Source organism: Anopheles moucheti, chromosome X (assembly GCF_943734755.1).
Source record: "Anopheles moucheti chromosome X, idAnoMoucSN_F20_07, whole genome shotgun sequence".
Taxonomy (NCBI): Eukaryota; Metazoa; Arthropoda; class Insecta; order Diptera; family Culicidae; genus Anopheles; species Anopheles moucheti.
The window spans coordinates 12,753,410-12,767,197 of NC_069142.1; the positions used below are offsets into that span (position 1 = coordinate 12,753,410).

Genomic DNA, 13,788 nt, shown 5'->3' on the forward strand with positions numbered 1-13,788 from the left:
CATCTCCTCTACCACAGTAATCCACATCTCTTGAAACTCAAATGCTCCAAAGCTCGCATTTTCATTTCTGAAACTAAAAGATCCAAGAATGCCCTGAATCCCTGGACAAAGACATCGTGTATCTTCATAGAGAATATTAGTTTCTCTTGGCATACATGATCTCTTGGTATCAGAACTACTGAGAGAATTCACGGGTTTAAGAGTTGCGAGAATTACGTCCATTGACGATATCCTATTGTAACGGTTCTTTATTCGCTGATCTCTCCCACGCACGTCCATCGCTCTCTATCGCTGTTTTGTGAATGTCCCTGATCTTAACGCAATACTTCGGTCCTACCGATGTTACCGTTTCGGAGCAGGGTTATTACTGATTACACTAAGTAGCTACATATTTGCCATATTGGACACAATAGTACCAAAATACTTTCCTTCGCTAGTTGTAGTTAGGCATTCTGCATGGTTAGGCGTCAATACATGTGAGGTATGGCTCTTGCGCCTACTTTTGAGCACCTACTTCGTTTAGTCTGGGATGGGAAAGCATTCTAGCTCACATCACTCTCATACTTACTCATCTTCTTAGATGATTTGCTCAAGATACTGCACTAGAACCATGAGCCGTTGATAAGTCATCGAAGCTGTATGCGTCGTATATGCAGAGGTCAAGTCTTTCGGTGATTCGTTGCGTTCACGTATAAGAAACAATTCGGCCAGTTAATTTTCTAGTCCACTATCAGCATCACGATGAGACGGATTCGCACACAACCTGTCGTGCTACTGCTGCTCCTATCGGTAGGCATTGTTTCGCTTAGTGACACACAGTCCCAGCTCGTCTACAGGAAGTATATACGCACACGCAAACCATCGCAACCGGGCGTACTGCACGTAGAGGAGGTGCTGGAGGTGTTTCGTACGGAAAAGCGACCTTCACTCTACGGTGTCGATAATGCGCTGGTGAATCACTTCCTTGGTAGTCAATTGTTGCACTCTACCAGCACGGCTGCTACCGGTGTGGCTAGTACGGTTCCGACGTTGGCTGTTGTCACATCGACAACTGCACCGAAAACGACAATCGTACCCACCACCTATCCGTCGCCGGTGTACGAGAATGTCAGTCCGATTTACAAGTATCTATTTCGTCCATCAATCACTGCAACCAAATATGGCGGCAAGCCGCACGAAAGAACCATCATTATCAAGGAGGCCGACCCGATGATAACGCACACAGCTTCGGACGGGACAGCGTAACGTGCAGGGTCCGGAAAAATAGCACCAAAGACGCCGACATGACAGGTTAAAGGTAAGTGTGGCAGTGCAACCGATGCGCTTGTTAGTATGCGTTCCGTCCCAATTCTGCTTCGAATGTGTGAAGAATTGTTTCAACTCGATCGCTCGTCAAACGTCAGTATTCCCGATCAGCGCCGTTGTTTGCTAGCATGCTTGGCTATTGCAAACGTCTTATCTTATCAGTGCGATAGAGTATGCAAACAAAACATGAAAGTGGATGTCTTCCGATGGGCTTGGGACCGTTGTGAAAGTGTTCGGTTTTTAGTCATCACCCGTAATCGCACTAGTGCGTCAGTTTTACGCTGGGTTCTGCCAACAGAGATGTTGCGCCACAGCCTGGTACTGCTTCTTCCTCTCGTGTTGATCGTGCTGATAAGCGGCGTGCCGTTTCGACCAACCGTAGCTGGCAACACGGTACCGTTAGTTCAACGTGCAACGCGCCGGGTTATCTTCTACAGGCCGGACCGTGACAATAACGAGACGCAAACCGTCAACAAGTCGAACATTTTCGATCCACCGAAGCTCTGCCCCATCGGTTATCAGCTCGATCGGCACTCTCGGTGCCGTCGAATGATGGGCTAGGGCCACTAGTTACCTACACCATCTTCCACTGGCTGCCAGGCGGTAGTGTGCGTGTGTATATCTATCCAGCGACGCATATCTGTCGCCGTGGTACCGTCTAGTGCTGCAGTCTCAGCCATAATTCCTGCTGCGAAAGTGCTCTCGGTGAATAGGGTTGAAATCGCTCAAAAACTCACATACAAATTAAGACAAAACTCACAAACATGGGATCGCTGGGCCGATTATCGCTAGTGCTGCTGCTGCTGCTTACCGTGGGTCTGCTAGTGCCCGCTACCACCGGTGTACGGATAATATTTTGGCGTCCGCTAGCAGAGCCCAGCACCACCAATACCGACGTGAACAAGGGCAACATACTTCGGTCGCCTAATCTCGCTGGCAGCAGCTGTGGAAATGGTCAGGCGATAGACTTCCGCGGAATGTGCCGCAATACTATATCGTTTTAAGAAATCGCCCCGCGATAGCTAGTTCCCGAGAAATTGGGCACATTATCATATTGGCCGGACTCGGAAGCGATGCAAATGATTATTCATTTTTTATAAAACACCGGATAACTGATAGGTAAAGCTTCAACATTCCATGCTCATTTGATTGATTAGTTAACGTTTCAGTACGCACCCAGCACCCGCAAGGTATCTTTTTCTATATCTCTAAAGATACTAGAAAGCAGATAAAGGCAGCTCGTGATAATGCACCTCCATAAGTTTTGTTGCTTAGTCGTGTTTAGTGACTCCGGCCTGGAGGTAGCTTTAAATTCTGTTACCGAACACCATGAGAGTCGAGCGTTTGCTTGCGGTCAGTATGATCCTGCTCGCGTTAGTGTTGTTGGTCGAGGAACTACCCAAGGCGGAGGCAGCACGGGTGATATACTACCGTGCCGGAGGTGATAACCGTTACGCGAAAGTGCTGAGTTCGCCGAAGAACTCCAAGTGTCCGAAAACCCACAACATAGACCTGTGGGGCTATTGTCGACGGGTGGTCAAACTATAGTGGATGCGAACGCGCGCTGGTGTGTCTGTGTTGTTAGCTTACTCAAAAGATGTAACTGGAAGCAGATTTTAACAGGTTGCAACTACCGTTGATCTCTTTACAGCTCTCAGGACCTCCTACGTTACTGTACAAAATCCATGCAACTGGTACTGGTTGAACACACAAAATTAAAGCTTAGACCTCCATGATGCCATCAGGGCTTATATCCTCAGTGAAGCGGAGCCTCTACTTATGTAAACCACCACTACCTAGTGTTAGCGTAATGACAATGCTACAATATGATATATAAGCGACTACCAGTACTGTTATTCTGAATAAAAGCTGCACAAGCCGTTCTACTTCATCATGTGCGTCTGTTTTGTCTCTCGGTTCAGCACGACGCGTGTTCAGCACGCCACACACATAAGGCTGCTCTACACCGATGCAGCGCCACGGGCCACTTATCATTCTTTATTGACATTGGTGCGTTTTCTTATGCCGGTGATACTCACCGTGCTTCATATCTAAGGTCGCACATTCACTAACAAAACCGTGTGACTAATGCTTCACTAACATTTCGAACCAATACCAGAACGGTTCAGAGCAGTCACTGGAAGTACTGCACCAGGTATAAGATAAATTATACCCAGTGCATTACAGTTCCAGCATGAACCTCGGACCCTGCCTGATAAACGGGGACGCACTTTCGCCATGTGGTCTTCAAAACTTTACCCGTAACAACCCCGCGTGTTCGCCTATCTGAGTGCACATACCGATGTTTGACTTTGACCAGTCACATTGCATAAATCAAAATATTATTCGAATGCTTTATGGACATCGGACACCCGTACGGCACAACTACCATTAGATAGTGGTGAGAAAATTAAAGCACGAACAGCGATGATGAAGAGTTGTCAATGAGCTAGGCTAGAAAATTCATTACAAAAGGGTTTCCCCATTCCTCATTTTAATAGGTAAAAGTTATAAACAATCTATAAATTAAAGCATAAGCATTTGTAAAGTATGCAATCTGCATGACAAACTAATCGCATTAACTGTCAGCGGTAGTCCTTTAACCACAACGAATGACACTTATCCCCAATTAACTTTCTCCTTGCTAATGTTCTGCCGTAAAACGCTTACATCCACCGCTTACACACATCTAAAAACGTGTACACCGGAGTAAATCGTTGTAGCAAAATTCCGCTCAACTAATGAAGCGATAGTAGTTGAGCTAGTGTAAGGTAATTGTGCGTAACTGTGTGCTTATCTTGGTTTTGTTTTCGCTTTCGCTTAACACCTGTCATCCTCTGGTGGAACTCCTGGAATAGTAGGTATGAATAGTCAATAGAGGCGACCTCACCGGTCGCGTTCGTAAATGTCAATTAACGGCAAAGCTAGTGTGGATTTCATGGATCTAACTAAACGGTATGGACGCTTGTAGTTTGTTTGTGTATTAATACACCCCGAGTAAGCAATGGTGAGGGTAGTCCCCCAGATAGAAAAAACCAACCAGCTGTCACCTGCAACAGGGGCAAAGGACTGTTCTTCATTCTTAACTCTACCCGATTGAAATGAATGTAGGCGAGGTAGCCGCGTGGGTTACATCCGCAAAAAAAACATAGACGAATAGACTGGGAGATCTTTGCCTTTCGCCGGATGTGTGACTTGCCCGCTGTTGGAAAGGTTGTTTACTTCCCGGGTGTCCTGGCTGTGTTACATACGGCTTCAGGTTTAGGGATCCCACTGCCGGGCGTACCATTTCTCAGCAGTTTCCCAACGCTGGAGCGTGGTGATAAATAAATAAATTTGTAAAAACTAACCAATCCTCGGCTTGCTCTGGTGGACCTTTGCCAGTCTAGAACCGGAACCGAACCAAGACGATGGTAAACCCCGGGGTAATGCACAAGAAAATAAAGGCAATGTGGAATAAGGGTGGAGACCACCGTTGTCGTCGCTGTCGTTGTCCGAAACCGGAACCGGAGCAGATCAGAGAAAATGGCAGCTGAAAGCCACGAGGTTGAGCATTTAATGGCAATAAATTAAATTAAGGTGACAGCTTTCAGACGCTTCGAATGAATGTTTGTTTGGGCTTTTGGGGTGTTAGTGGGCAAGCGTGGGTGATGCATTTACCGCCTCGGTTTTATAGGGTGCTCTTCGACTTTCGACGGACTTCTAAGCGTGTCCCATATGTGTTTGATCCTTTCGTACGAAAAGACACCGGCCCTTGCCGGCTGGAACGATGAGCCTTTTGGGAAATGAAAATGGATGCTCAATCTGCCCCTTCAGTGCGGGCTGCTCTGTAACCACCTTCCCGCGTGTACCGGGCGGCTAAATTATGATTTGATGATTTGCCGACACTAACCCGCAAAAAGTTTTTCGCTGTGAAATTTCGATTAGCTTCGACGCCCTTCTTGGTACCGCTGCGTGACTAGACTCGCCGAGCGCGTGTACATAAACCTGTACGGGACGTACATGACGGATTTGCGAGTGATGCAACTTTTTTGACGCACTCCGGCAGGTGCTCCAGAACTCCCGCTCAACTCTTTAAATTGCAAAAGCTGTCAATCGATCCTTGGGCGGTATCAAAATTCCAGCCCGAAGATAGAAGGAACAGCAAAACTGTGCTGGATACGCTGGAGTGTCCCGGTGTCCGGTGTGTTCCTGCATGGGTGGGGTTGGGTGTGGGTAGCCTTTCTCCATTCATCAAGCCGGGCGCACACCGATGAAACGGTGCTGAACGGTGCACCGAGCACACAGCGGTGCGAAGGACATAAAAATAACATTCAGTTACGGAGACGGTAACGATCCCAAGATCAAAACATCCTTCGACCAAACACTCCCTCGGAACACACTCGCGTTTTTTTTCTTACACTCGTTCCGCAAACGTGTCACGTAGTAATTTTATTTATTATGAAACACTGTATACATTTAAAAAGGTACATTTTCAAAAAAGGGAGGATGTAACCAAAAAAAAACTCCCCACGAGTGTAAGTACACACGTACACACGTACACACACACAAACATAAATACGCCCAGAAGGAAAGGAACGCAGAGTGGATAAACTTTCCTTTTGAAGGTGAATCCATTTACAGATTTTTGGTTCCCGGTGAGTGCGTGTGTGTGTGTGTGTATGTTTTTCATCCTCTTCTCCCTTCCTCCTCACTCCCACCCCACTCCCATTTCCCAACTTTTCCACTCTTCACTTTTCCCACTTAACCTATACCGTTGAGGAATTTTTTTTTATTTCTTCCCAACCCAAGAACCAAGCAAAAATAAAACACCAAGCGACGAAACAAAAACAGCAACAGTACAAAAATTCGAGTGTTTTGGTTGTTTAGTGAAAACTGAACCAAGTAAAGACGAGAAAAAAAAGTGAAAGGAAAAGGATAATCATGATTTATTTAACCACTCACCTCTGCTTGCAGCTTCTGCTGGCGTACCCAGGTCGTCGAAGCCCCGTACATGATTGACCGAATGCACTTAAATCGAAACCAATACCAGCGCATCACGCAGCATGTTTTTTTTTGTTTGTTGTTGTTGCTGGGGGGTGGGGGTGTATTTTTAAGGGTGGCTAAATTATATGCCACCGCCAAGAGGGGGGGGGGGGGGGGGGGGGGTTTAAAAACAAAGACAATTGGGCAGTACTGAAAGTGTTTTGTTTTGTTCCATTTTCTCTTTATCACTCCCTCTCTCTGTCTCTTTATCTTTCTCTCTTTTTCTCTCTTTCTGTCTCTATTGATCTCTCTCTCTTGCTCTATCCCTTTGTCTCTATTTCTGTCACTCTCTGTCTTTCTGTCTCTTTTTCAATTTCAATCTCTCTTTATCTCTCTCTTTCTGTCTCTCTCTCCTTCTTTCTCTCTTTGATCTCGAACCAGATTTTCGAGTGCTTTAGCTGTTTTGTGTATGTATACTATTTTAGCCAACTGTCAAAATATGCATTGGTGGTGTAATTTACGGTCGCTCGGAGACTCTGCACAAACGTTTGGCATAACGTAGCTATATATTCTGACACTCTCAGGTCCTCCTCCACCTCTCCCTCCCGCACCCCCTCCCACCCTCTTCCTCCACCAGTGCTATATTCACTTGTGTATTCCAAAAACGGTACCCATCGCTTACCATCATCCCTTTTCATCCGTTCGACATTAACAAGTGCAAAGGAACACAAATTAAACGAGCACCAAAAAAAAAACAAAAGCACAGTAACGACCAGATTTTCGAATGTTGCGAAATGTCCCCAAACCAAAAGGTGTAACACACTAACAACAGCGTACCACGATGGGTATTTTTTTCTTCTCTTTTCGTGTTGGTTGTCTTTGTATTTGGTTTTTTGGATTTTTTTTTAATTCGATTTTACATACTTTTTTTTAACTTGATGTGGCAAAGCACTCACTTGAACGGTCACTGGAAGAAAGCGCTCTTTTGCGGGGGGTGTTTTCTCCCTTCCCTCCCCCCTTTTTTTTGTTCATTCCTGCACCTGTCTTTCAATGGTTCCCTGCGGACACCGAATTATTTTGGTTTATTTTTTTTTGTCGCGACTGCTGTGACTGGATAGAGGAAACTCCGAACAAGATGGAACCGAGATACGACTGCTCTAATGATTTCTTCCACTACCACAGACGCACGTCTCCAAAAACTCCTTCCTCCCCCCCTGCACTGTGGGAAGTCACCATTTTGCTTCATTTCTTCCGATGTTTCGATTAAGTGTATAACAACTTGTTTTATTATTATTTAGTTTTTCTTTTGTTCGCTTCATATAAATACTGGATACTGGGAGTTTGTAATCATGGTTTGCTTTCTTTATCCGCTGCTTATATCCCATTGACACGTTAGGTTAGAGAGTTTGTCTTTTTGTTTGTGTTGCGGTAGTGTATCGCTTCGTTCTGCACTTGAGCTAACTCCGTTATGCGTTATGATACTTCATAATTGTTGATTTAATGTATCCGTTTTTTTTTGTTTTCCTCCATCCCTTCTGTATCTGAGTGTAGTGTTCATAGTTGAGGGTGTGCTTTTATTTTCCGCTTCGTACGACCGAAACGACACGGCACCCGACACGGCTGGTTGGTCAGTTCTTACCTATGTTGTCCTGATGTGACGTTTATACCCTTTTTTGTTGTTTGTAAGCTGCTTTTGAATAATTATTATTATCTGTTTTAGTTTGGTTTGTTTTTGTATCTTATGATTTCCGTAACAAACTTGCCAATCCCTGGGTACCCTTGGGATGGGTACGCTTTTGTTTTTTCTTGTTTTGATTGTGTTTTTTTTGTCTTTGCATTAGTCGCTAAGATTATCCGTATGTTTGTCTCGATGAAACGCTTCAAACATGGCTGCAGAAGCAAATGTTGTATGGCTGTAAAACCTAACCGAGTTAGAATTTTAATTGCAATTTGAAAACCAATTCGTTGATGCGCCTGAAAGTATGCAATTTGAGGACCAAATTTTTAAATGCAAGCAACTCGTGGTCGAACAAGTGATTGCATGCTTTACAGGTGCACAAATTATGCTTGGATCAATCCGCTGTCATGGCCGTTGATTCAAAAAGGCCGTTATTAGGTTAATTTATTTTGCGTAGTCTTTATAAAAATTGATCGAATTATAACCTAAGAGCAATTATTTATTCAAATTATAAAATAATTAATAATGTTTTGATTTAATTTAGTAACATTTTTTGTGAAAAACAGCAGTAAATAACAATTAACAATAGTTAACAATTTCACTTAATAATGAATTGTATCCACACTAATATAAATTTTACCGTAGAATAAGATTTTTTCTAATATCTTTAGCTCAGTAGTTTTAGTGCATTGCAAATAATCCCCATTTGCCAGTATGTTGCATCTCATCGTTTCAACACATTCATCTCTCATCTAACAAATACTACGGATAATGCGTTTTTTTGTTGTTGCATTTGCATTCGTGTGAATAACTTTTGTTCTCCATACGCTTCCGCTCGCCTGATATTAACACAATACTTAGATGCAGTTCGGGCTGCTTGCGAGTAATTCTTGTTATCCTAAACACGGCAAGGCGGTATAATTCATCCATCTAACAAAAAAATCCCTCCCAAACTGACATCCCGGCCCGCAGCATGGGGGAAAATTGACAGCAAATAGTGAACAGCAGCATTGTCCGGGATATGTTTTATTCACATCAATCCGGGCAGGGGCCCACGCAAAACCCGACCGTTCCCAAACCAACAATAGGGTACCGAAAATAATTGCTCGATGCTTAGAAAGCTCACAGATTTTCATGTACTTTTTTTTTGTTTCCTTCTCCTTTTCCTCGCCCCGATCGCTTTTGCTGCGTAGGATTAATGCGAATTAGCTATGCCAGTGGTTTAACATTGTGGCGCGTTTTATGCGGTTGATATTTATATATCTAGCGTCACCCAATCGTCTCTCCCTTCCCTAGCCTAGTGTACGCAGATATGTCTGATGTATATGTTTATGTTTATATCACACGCTTACGGTGCGCATATAAGCATATCCACTATCCTACTGTCACCGTTTTACGTTATTATTCTTCCTTGCATTACCTAAACCACTTATCCTCGCACACGCGAAACGGAAAACACGATGGAGGCGCCTGGTGGCCGCCAGTGTGCGTGAGTAGACGTTTTGCGGGCGTATATGTGTTTGTCCAGCAGCTAAGCGTAAGAGTGTAGCCAATATGTTTGCATACTGTCCGCATCAACAGACTGCCGCGAAGTAGCAGGCAGGTATGAATATGTGTCGCACTGTTAACAAACTAGTCTCGGCACACGGCTTCCAAGTCGTCGGCCAATTTACTTTGCTTTCTTTCTTTATTGTACTTCTAGTCTAAGTCCCCTTACATTTTGGTCACCGCCACCGCCATTCCGCAACAGAGATATGACGATTCTATATTTACAGTTGCACGCACACACATACATACACACAAACCATCGCACACATACGTAGCATTCAAATTGATTTGATCGGATTCGCTTAGTGGTTTTTTTTTTAATGTATATTTTTAATATATTCCCAAAGCAGGACCGTATAGCGTAGCCATTTCATATATTACATCACTCACTTACAGGATTCTTTTCATAAGATTTACGTTCATCCTTGACTCTACTGATTATGCATGTATGAGAATGTATGGGTACATATGTTTGTGTGTGCTGGAAAGCAAGCCTGTTTAAGCCACCATATTTGGCCGGCGTTTGATTTGGTTCATTCTGCGTTGTTTATTAAGCAACCCATCATACCGGCGTTCGACACTTGCTGCAAAGACACTTAAAATGTAGTGCTCCCGATGTAAACAATTCGAATTGCATACCTTTAGGCGCGACAAAGAAATTTTATTTATTCTAGAAAGCGCCCGAAGGTATGCAATCTGTGCAACAAGATGCGACACTAAGAACAACTTATTCCGTTTGATTTGTTTTAGATTTGTAGTTTCACTATGGTAATTAGTTATGGTTTTGACATATCTCCTGTTCGGCAAGAACGACTAACCGCAGAAGGTTTGTGATTTTTCAGTGCGGTTTTTTCACAACACATCTTCACATGGCGGAATACTCAGCTGTTACGTACGTGGCTGACCAGTAGATTGTGTAACCGTACGAGAACAGCTGATGGAACAGCTTGATTGATGCATTGACTAACTTCCTTTCTTCCATTCTGTACGTCCTTTCAATCGTGTATCCGCGACAGGGATGAATAATAAAAAAAACCCATGTCAACAAGGAAACGAACCAAACAAAAAAAAAACAAAGCGAAAGAAACCTGCTGAGTGACGAAGCGAACCCGACTCCTCGAAGCACACTCCTCCACCTTTGGTGAAACAATTCGTGAATGGTGAAATACCCGGTCTATGGTGTGTCTGATTGAAATTCATTAACTCTGTTTACACAGCCCTACTCGCCAGCGTCACGCGTTCGCCTTTCCCGTTTCGCTCCGAAGGCGCACGGCAAAACGTGTCATGGGGTCATGATTAATGGGTACCGCGTGGCGGGAAGAATGGATCGTTGGTTTACCACCGGACTTCATTCTTCGACCGGTAAGCTTCCTTGCAGACAGTCTCTATATTCCAGGGGTTTCAAATTGGAAACGATTGCAAAAAAAGGGGTTGAAAAAAAATATGCCGCGCTGAAAGTTATTTTGAGTGAGTCAATTATCACCCCGTCTCAGTGAGTTCGTTTGGGGTCGTTACAGGTTAGGTTACGATGGGCATTACGAAGTGGAGGGAAAACGTGAAAATCCCCATCATAGGCAGACGAAGTATTGCACTGACAAGCAGTAAAACTGCATCCTTTCCAGGCAAAATATCGTACGCATCGTTCCACCTGCTACGCTAGTCTATTTATAATGACGGGAGCCATCATTCCGAGGTCGCTAGTACAATTAATCAAAGAAGAGACGAAAAAAAAAACAGCCAAGAAGAGGCAAACAACAACGACGACGGCATCCAAAGCATTCGCGGCTACAAACCCTGCGGCGGCAGTTTAGCCTCGGTTTTCGTGCATCATAATCACATTCACCATCCTTCATCGTACGCCTTGATTTAAAGTCCATTCCACCCTGACTGATGTAGTTTTTTTTTTCTTACTCCTCTTAAAAAGAGTCATCGCCCAGCCAATATCGAAATAGACGGGAGAATGGCGGGAATGAAATCAACAGCAACAGCACAACAACACCTTCCTGCCCCAAACGCGAGATGGATGAACTTCGTGTGTAACAAGTTTCTTTCCTTTTTCCGGTCCCTCGCATTCTCGCCCCCCCCCCCCCCCATCCCTACCCCCCTTCTTCTACCATGTACATGCATCTCGACGTGCTTTCACTGCAAGGGAATGGCCAAAAAGAACAGTGCTTTAAACATGCATCTCGCGCATACAACGCCCCACTCCATCCGGTAGGTGTTGCTCCAAAGTTTCCACTAACGATGCTGTGTGTGTGTGTGTTTGTGCGCGTAAAATACAAAATGGTTGCAGAAAAGAACAAAATAGTAAATGTATAACCTTGCTGCCTTCACTCACTCCTTACACCGTCTACCACGACGTCTCCCGAATGCATCCCGGTTCGTCTATTTGTTGCTAGTTCTCTTTTCTTGTTTTGTTTTTTTTATTGTAACCAGCCCCGCTTACACAATTTATTAAACCATCTTGTTCTTTCTTACCACCCACAGACGCCCACATTCCACTCATGCTCCTTCACCATTCGTTGCGCCATTATTTCGCTTCCGATTTTAATTTATTTTTAATGTTTATAGTCAACTCTTGGCAGCTTTAAATTTAGTAGCTAGTACAACCGGTACCGTACATGTCGCCTGTTGCCTCACCTATACGCCTGCGAATAGTACGGGTAGTGGTAGCAGCAGCAGCAGCAACAGCAGAATGGCATAAAAGATGGAAAAGCAGGGAAGAAAATAAAAAAAAACACACAACGCACACACAAACACATACCCCCAACACCATTGCCTAGGTGGCTATCAGTAGCGTTTCTTGCTTCTTGGGGTTTCTCCATCCCCGGTGCCAACCAAACGGGGTGTGTATAGCTTGCATTAATATTATTTACAAATTATTCGAAACTTTTAATAGAGTTTCAGTTCTATGGGACGTCCACTTTTCACGCCCCCCCCCTCCGGGGAGGGTGCTGTTGCGCCCCTTGCATTACTAGCGGTCCGAAGGGGTTGGGGGGATTGAAGAAAAAGCTTGGGGTGGGCAGGATGGTACCGGAGGGAGGTAATGTAGTTTGTGTTCACTTTGGTTTCGGTTCGGTTCGCTGTGTGCGGGCCAGACTCACTTCCTGCCCGAGTGTTTGTCACGCGGATGACCTGCACCTGGGTTGACGGCCACCGCTGTCCTGGCCGAGACCGGTCCATGTGTATGGTGTGCATCTTTTCCCAGCACGGCTGTCGCACCAGTACCGTTTCGGGGGCAAAGGAGGTATTTTTCTACTCTCTTTGGTGCAGTGTGTCTGCTGCTAACCACCTGCACACCACAACGCAACGTCCAGCTGTTATCAGCTCCCGTTGATCTAGGTACATTTCTGAAGGCGTTCTCTGACAACGTGTCCGGAATGCTGGAACCCATGCCACCGGTTTGCCGAACCGATGCAGGTGGTTACGGTCGGTTTTGGGATGACCTACCACCACCATCACGCCACCGGTACGCACACCAATAAAACCTCCGCCGTGTGGTTACACCAAAAGCTAACCTAACAAAACTGGACGCTGCTAGCGAACCAGTTGCATCCAATCGGGCGAAGACTACCGATTGCAGTTACCGCTTGAGTGATTCAACACCGCACCGCAAACGCATCAAGAAGCGAGGAGGGAGTGATGTACATTCCGGTGTTGATGGTGGTAGCTTTTGGCACTGGTAATGATGCACTCGTGTGTGTGTATGACTGTGTGTGCGCGGTTTCTGTAACGCACCCCAGGCTGCACACCATTAGTCTACCGTGAGACCGATGCGGCTGATGATGAACTTGTACGCTGGCATGACTTTCACGATGAATTGCCCATTAGAGAGCACGAGTTAACGTTTGCGGGGGTTACTTTTTTTGTTGTTGTTGCGAAACTTCCGGACATTAGACAATAAAACACTAATTTCAGGCGCGTGATAAAGCAATGGCGGGGAAAAACGAAGCCATCACTCACAGCGTGTTGAAAGGTGCCCGCAACCTATCGCATCCACACCATGAGGGACATGAGCAATCGTTTGGATGACTTCCTGGAGAGATCCAGAGATACCAGACGGGGACGAATCTGATCGTGTTCAGGTGTGTGTGTGAGTGTGGAATGAGTGTCTTTGAGTTCTCAGCTTTAATGGTGACTTCTGGGGGCTCCAGTGATTGCCAACAAGCGCGCTACACTGTTATTCAACCGTCCGAATCCTTAATCGACTGTGCCAGGCTCATATTTGACCAGGGGTCGCACATATAGCCACACACTGCAGTCTACCGTAAGCCCAGGGCTATTCGTATCGA

The 13,788-nt window shown here is 45.1% G+C and overlaps 1 protein-coding gene across 2 annotated transcripts; it reads left to right on the plus strand.

The window, feature by feature from the left end:
- Positions 1-532: 532 nt before the first annotated feature.
- On the plus strand, positions 533-3,196 carry LOC128307285 (uncharacterized). Of its 2 annotated transcripts, none has more exons than XM_053045048.1 (2): positions 533-1,297; positions 2,957-3,196. In XM_053045048.1, exon 1 carries the CDS (start codon positions 742-744, stop codon positions 1,243-1,245), a length of 504 nt encoding a protein of 167 aa, XP_052901008.1. In that variant the 5' UTR covers positions 533-741; the 3' UTR covers positions 1,246-1,297; positions 2,957-3,196. The 2 variants fall into 2 exon arrangements, 1 of the variants encoding a protein (XP_052901008.1); XR_008287616.1 differs by lacking the exon at positions 533-1,297 and adding an exon at positions 1,343-2,424.
- Positions 3,197-13,788: the final 10,592 nt, after the last annotated feature.

Coding starts and splice junctions, on each gene's coding strand:
- LOC128307285 (XM_053045048.1), top strand. CDS start 742: ATGAGACGGATTCGCACACAACCTGTCGTGCTACTGCTGCTCCTATCG.